Source organism: Nilaparvata lugens, chromosome 6, assembly GCF_014356525.2.
Source record: "Nilaparvata lugens isolate BPH chromosome 6, ASM1435652v1, whole genome shotgun sequence".
In the NCBI taxonomy this organism is placed as follows: Eukaryota; Metazoa; Arthropoda; class Insecta; order Hemiptera; family Delphacidae; genus Nilaparvata; species Nilaparvata lugens.
This window is the reverse complement of record NC_052509.1, coordinates 12,889,054-12,895,053: the sequence shown is the minus strand read 5'-3', so window position 1 is coordinate 12,895,053 and position 6,000 is coordinate 12,889,054. Positions and strand designations below refer to the sequence as shown.

The 6,000-nt window shown below is 36.8% G+C and overlaps 2 protein-coding genes across 2 annotated transcripts in view; one reads left to right on the top strand and one right to left on the bottom strand.

Annotated features, from left to right (window-relative positions):
- Nucleotides 1-6,000, top strand: part of LOC111047693 — a 409,014-nt gene that overhangs the window by 320,000 nt on the left and 83,014 nt on the right. The gene's annotated exons all lie outside the window — the stretch shown is intronic.
- Nucleotides 1,268-5,140, bottom strand: LOC120351795. Its single transcript, XM_039430136.1, has 2 exons — nucleotides 2,865-5,140; nucleotides 1,268-1,986 (listed from the first exon to the last, which is right to left on the bottom strand). Exons 1-2 carry the CDS (start codon nucleotides 2,967-2,969, stop codon nucleotides 1,582-1,584), a joined length of 510 nt encoding a protein of 169 aa, XP_039286070.1. The 5' UTR covers nucleotides 2,970-5,140; the 3' UTR covers nucleotides 1,268-1,581.

Here is a 6,000-nt window from a genome sequence, read left to right as displayed (position 1 = left end):
TAAATTTGTTTGTTGAACCAAGTATAGTATATCAAACTTATAGACCGAACAGGTTTTTATTTGCAGAATTTCGTATTGATTGGAAGTCTAAATATCAGCATTAAATATAATATATTTATAATTTGAAACATACTATTGTGAATATTAGCGAAACCTGTGATAATTATTCAGATTCTAGAAAACATTTATTTAAGTAATTATAGTTATATCGAATATTTTATGCATATCTGTTTTATGGGAATATATTTTGTGTTTTATGTCAGCATACAAACTTATAGAATTTTTTATTATATCCTAACTCATCTCGTGTTATATAGTTTGAGCTGTTTTGGTACCAACAAATATTTAGCAGCACTTAAAATTATTGAATCAAGTAATATTAACCTTATTCAGAGCACTCAATATTTATCATCCTTTGATGATATTCATTCTATCAGCCAGAACAAGTATATTAAGAAATTATATTAATAAGGTTCCAGTTATATCATATAAGGATCCAGAGAGCTTCCAGAACTGGCGTTGTAAGTTCTAAGGAATTTTGGAAGGGTATATTGGTGAATACTTGTATTCACGACGAGCGTTTTAAGAATCAACTAGAAACAACTATAGTTGGTCCTGATTATTCTCTAGTGGTACATGGTTACTGATAATCAGTCGTCAAATATTCTTTTAATTTCCTTACTGGTATTCTTCAAGAACTTCATAGAAGCAGCGGTAAGAATTACCAATCACCGGTCACTGAACCTTATGGTGATTATTTGTATTTATAAAATTCATGTTTCTACCACTGAGCTAGAGCTGAGGTTTGAACCCAGTAATTTTGCGAGCCGGAAGGCCTTAATTTTTTGTGAATTTATTCGCAAAAGAGGGAATTTAGAGACTGCTCTTATAAATACCAGAAACATCGTATTATCTGTGAAGGATTACAATCCACAACTTCTCACAATAGCTTCATAACGTGGGACTCTATCATAAGAGATAACCCCCCCAGGAGCACAACTTCACACAATGGCACCCAACCAGTGGAGCGTGATGAAAAGCTTACCTACTCAATCTCACTATCAATGATTAATGAAATTATTGATAAAACTGAAAGCTGCAAGAAACATAATCTGAAGTTGATTCAACAAGATATATCTGATAATCTATTGTAAGTTCTGGCTAAAATAATTGAGTTGCTCTTCAAATTAAAATTTTTCAAGCTGCATAAATACAGACAAACTATATCACACGAGTCTGATAACATAATTCTCATAATAGAGAAAAATTGGATGGAAATTTCCATAAAAGTTATAGTAAGATTTTGATTTTGATTTTTGAATCTAGACATTGTATGCTGACCAGGGCTATAGGTTATTTGAGGCATCACAATACTGTTGTTAGTAAGGAAGATAAGACCCTAACTAAAATTTTAAGAACTATATTAGTGTAATTTGTAAGCCATACCTGTCTATTGATGTCCGTTTAGTAATATATGTACATGACACTTGAAACTTTTAACACCACACAATTTTATCCAGAATAGGCACTATCACTGAATTCATTTTGATATTTCTGAAATTTGGCAACACACTTGGCACTTTATTCGAAGTAATCCATAATAACGTCACCATGAACCAGTCGCCAGCTAACTCGCAAATTTCCTACTTCAGCGACCACCCCCAAAATTATGTAGCTACGACACCGGCCACTCAACAACCTCAGGACAATGCAGCGGAGACCCCACGAGAGAGAGAGGGAGGCAGCATATGCTCCATCAATTTCGACCCGCAAAACTTGGCCCAATTGTCTTCTACGAAGATCGATAACGTCGTTGACGCGATTAATTCCGATGAGAGTCCGGCTGAGGGAGATGAGGGAGTGAGGGCGTCCAACTCGGTGCCGGCGTCTCCGCAGATCGCTCCAAGTGTCGCCGAGGGAACAGAGAGTGCCGCCACCCAATCGCCACCTGACATGACCAGTCAACCACCACCCGCCGCCACCAACCTGGAAAAACGCAATATTACCTTAGACTCTTCAGTTGGCTGTGTTACAAATCACCTAATGAATGATTCCTCGAGTGAGTTTAAACTCATGATCAACCAAGCCATGGCAGAGTTGATGAAAGAGATAAAAGCAAGCCAGGATAAAGGGGAAGAAAATACCAAAATCATACAAAAAGATGTCAAAGCTGTACAAGGAAGTGTGGAAAAAATGGAAGAGAAAGTTGAGGGAAAATTCTCTGAATTCAAGGAAGAAATGAAAAATATGATAGACATTAAAATAGATACGCAATCTACAATCATCAAAAAATTAGAGACCCGTATAGATGACGTCACCTGTCAGATAAACGAACGGTTGGATGACGTACCAAAGGAAGTTAAAAAACAGGTGGACGTATTGAGTAAGGAGCTGGGCACCGCTATCATGGGAACTGTCATGGGAAAGGTGTTAGAAAATAAGGGCGAGATAGAGTCGAAAGTGGAGGAAAATAATAAGAAAATAATAGAGATAGTCAAGGAACAAAGTAACGTGCAGGCATGTATGGCAAATTTAGCGGAGGAGGGGGCAAAATCAAGTGAGAGATACGGCATGTTGGAGAATGCTATAGGCGGACAGCAGTTGAAGCTAACCGGATTGTATGATGAAGTGAATACACATAAGAAAATTATGAATGATAAATGGATCGCAAATGAAGAACGAGTCTCCAGAATAGAAACACGCATGGAAAATATCCCAGTCAGTCGAGTGCAGTATACACCGAATGAAGTAGTAAACGGCACTCAACTTTTTCAAAGTCTTGGAAAATTTGATAATTCCTACCGTCATATGCAACCCAGACCATTCATAGATCAAATAAAAGCTATTCAGGAATTGATACCCACCTCTTGGTTAGTATGGCGTTTCCAACTGTCCAGTCTACTACTCGGCGAGCCGCTGATGTTTTTCCAGAGCCGGATGCGAGATATCAACAGCCTGGAGGACTTCATCTCCCAGTTCCTGCAACAGTATTGGAGTAAATGTAAACAGATGGACGCATTGTCAGAAATTATTTTATGCACTTACGATAGCAGAAATGGACAATCCTACACTGATTTTATAACAGATCTGATGAGCAGAAACGATCAGTTAGACGAATCTCTAACTGATTCATCACTGGTCCACATCTTATCAAAAAAGCTTCCTTTCAATGTTCGTATGACACTGGCAGTATCTTCGATTTCCAGTTGTGAAGAACTGATAGAACATTTACATTCTATCCAATCAGCTACTTCTGAGCCAAATTATATAAATAGACAAGCAGGAAATTTTACTCAATCTAAAAACAATAATAATAGTCATTTCAGAAAAAATTATAATAGTAAAAATTATATTGCAAACGCTGGAGCAAATGCGCAAAGTGCAAAGTACATTGAAAATAATTCCAGGAACAGATCCCAATATTACAATAGTAAACGGTATCACAAAGAAGCACATTATGACAGCAGACGTCATTGGAAGAGAAACGATAAACAGGATATAAATTTCACAAATCAGGACGATCATAATCAAAACAGCAATAGGCTAAACACATCCTATACAGTGGCATGCACAATAAAAACAGACCAACAACAACCTACAGTAAATCAACCACCAGAACAAATCCACCACCGCACCAGCCCGCCACCAAATAAAGATGTCAAACATGCATCAAATTCGGTATGCAAAAAACAACCTATATTAAGTCTACTATTCCCTCCCGAAGAACTACCACCAGTAACCAGCCCACCACCGAAAATATTTTACAGCATTGACACAGAAATGATTAAAGAATTGCCAATAACCAAGCCTAAAAATAATGAACCACAGTCATGCACCGAACCTGTGTACCAGCATGCAATAACCCCACAACATACCCGGTTTGAGCAGCCACCACCCAAGCATCGTTGGATCCACCCGCGGCACACTAGGTTCAAGGAGCAAACCGCTACCAAAGCAAGCCGAAAGTGTGACCGGCAGGACGACGTCGGAGCGAACCCTAGAGTCCAACACCGGAAGGCCCACCGGAGAAAACAACAAAGAAGGCCCCGGAAGAGAGGTTACCGTCCGCATGCCAAATTCAAACACCACAAAAAAGAGGCACAGGAACCAAGCGACCAGGAAAAGAAGGCAACATGCAGGGAGGAATACCGGCACCAGAATGAAGTGGATAATGATACCAACATGCACCCGAAGCACACGCGGTTCAAGCAAGCAGCTTACCGTCGTGATTGCAATTACGGAATAAAGAAAAGGAACATGCTCAAAAACAAGGAAAAAGTAATAACGGATACGGGTTTAGAAAATGATAAAGGAAGAAATTATTATAGGAAGCTATTGGAAGATGGAATATGTGCATTAAAATTTAAAGAAGGAATGAATTGTTCATTGAAGGAAAGAACATCTGTGTATTGTTCACCAAGAGGTTATGTTACAAGCTTAACAATTATGCTGATTCATTTTGTTATGACTATTAGTACGACTATGATGTCAGGTAAAAATTATGTTGCAAATATAATAATGGAGGGTAAAACGTGTGAACTAAAATCGAAAGGAATAGTACATTGTTTATCGAAAATGGAATTATACGATTGTTGTTTATGGAAAGGTTATGTTGGAAGAAATACAATAAATACATTGATTTATTTCGTGAATATTATTATTATTATGGCTGTGATAGCAATTAAAGAAAATATTATTAAAGTACTGATGAATGAGGGCGTGATATATGCTAAGAGAATCAATTCAAAAATTTTCAAAACCAATTTGAAACCCAGAAAAGTTGAGGATAGACAAAGCAAATATTCTAAATTATCCAAGATAAGAGAGCTGATGGAGAATCGGTCGTCAGAGCCGCCAAACAATTCACAGAATCAAAACAAAATATTTCTAATCTCAAGCCGTATTATCGGGACAATAAGCGATAAGGATATAAACAATAATATTTTGGTTAAACGTCATTGGCCTACCTGACAAGATATACATACCAGACGAACGCCAACAATAAACTTAATTAGCAGACGAGTATCCACTTCGAATAACAACACCTGAAAATAAAGAAATAAAAAATTTAGAAACCATTTTTAACACCTTTCTTATTAGTGAAACAAGAGAATAAATAACTTCTAATGTTAAAAGCCAACTTACCTTCATGTAGCAGGAAGAGACATCAAGATGGCGACAAGTGATGAACCGAAGCCAACGTAAACCAGCTGTCCACTACGAAAACCAGAGTAGTCAATGCCTATTAAATCATCAAAGTTGATACCCCGAATAAGAAGATCAAGTGTCATATAAATGTGAATTGCATGTAGAGATATTATAAAAATATTATATTATTATTATTTATGTATAAACTATTAAGAAAATCACTAAAATTATCCGCCAAATGATCAAACCGCATAGTTACCACCAAAAGCATTAATCCCAAGTCTCAATGTATTAGAGGAATAAGAAGTTCTTGTTGATAAAACCTACCAAAGATTATCCTTAAAAATATCCATTATATGAAAACAAAGCCCAATTTCTGCAAGAGAATGAAATGAAAATGTACAAGTCACTGTTCTATGTTGAGGGAGAAAATATGTTATACTCTGCAAGTCGGAGAATTACCAGTTTGTTAGGTTGGCAATGATTTTGCACCAACGTTCAAATGTGCTTCTGGCCTGAGGGCGGAGCGTGGATTAGAAAAAAGATTTATATTATGTATGGAGGAGGAGATAGTTTATATTGTGTATTGTGTGTAGAAGGAGATTGGCCGATGTAAGGCGTATGTATTTGAATTGAATTTATTTATTGTTGTATATGTTGTTGAATTGTTAGGAGGTAGGATTCTCAGTAGAGTTATTAGCAGACTTTGTAACATGTATGATTTCTGATCCAAAACCAACTGGATCATAAAATTTATATTATATTCTCGAATTGTCGTTTTAAATCAGAAATCAGAGGGCGTTTTGTGTCACGTGGTAATTTGAAACCACCAAATATTTTAAATGAGCCAAT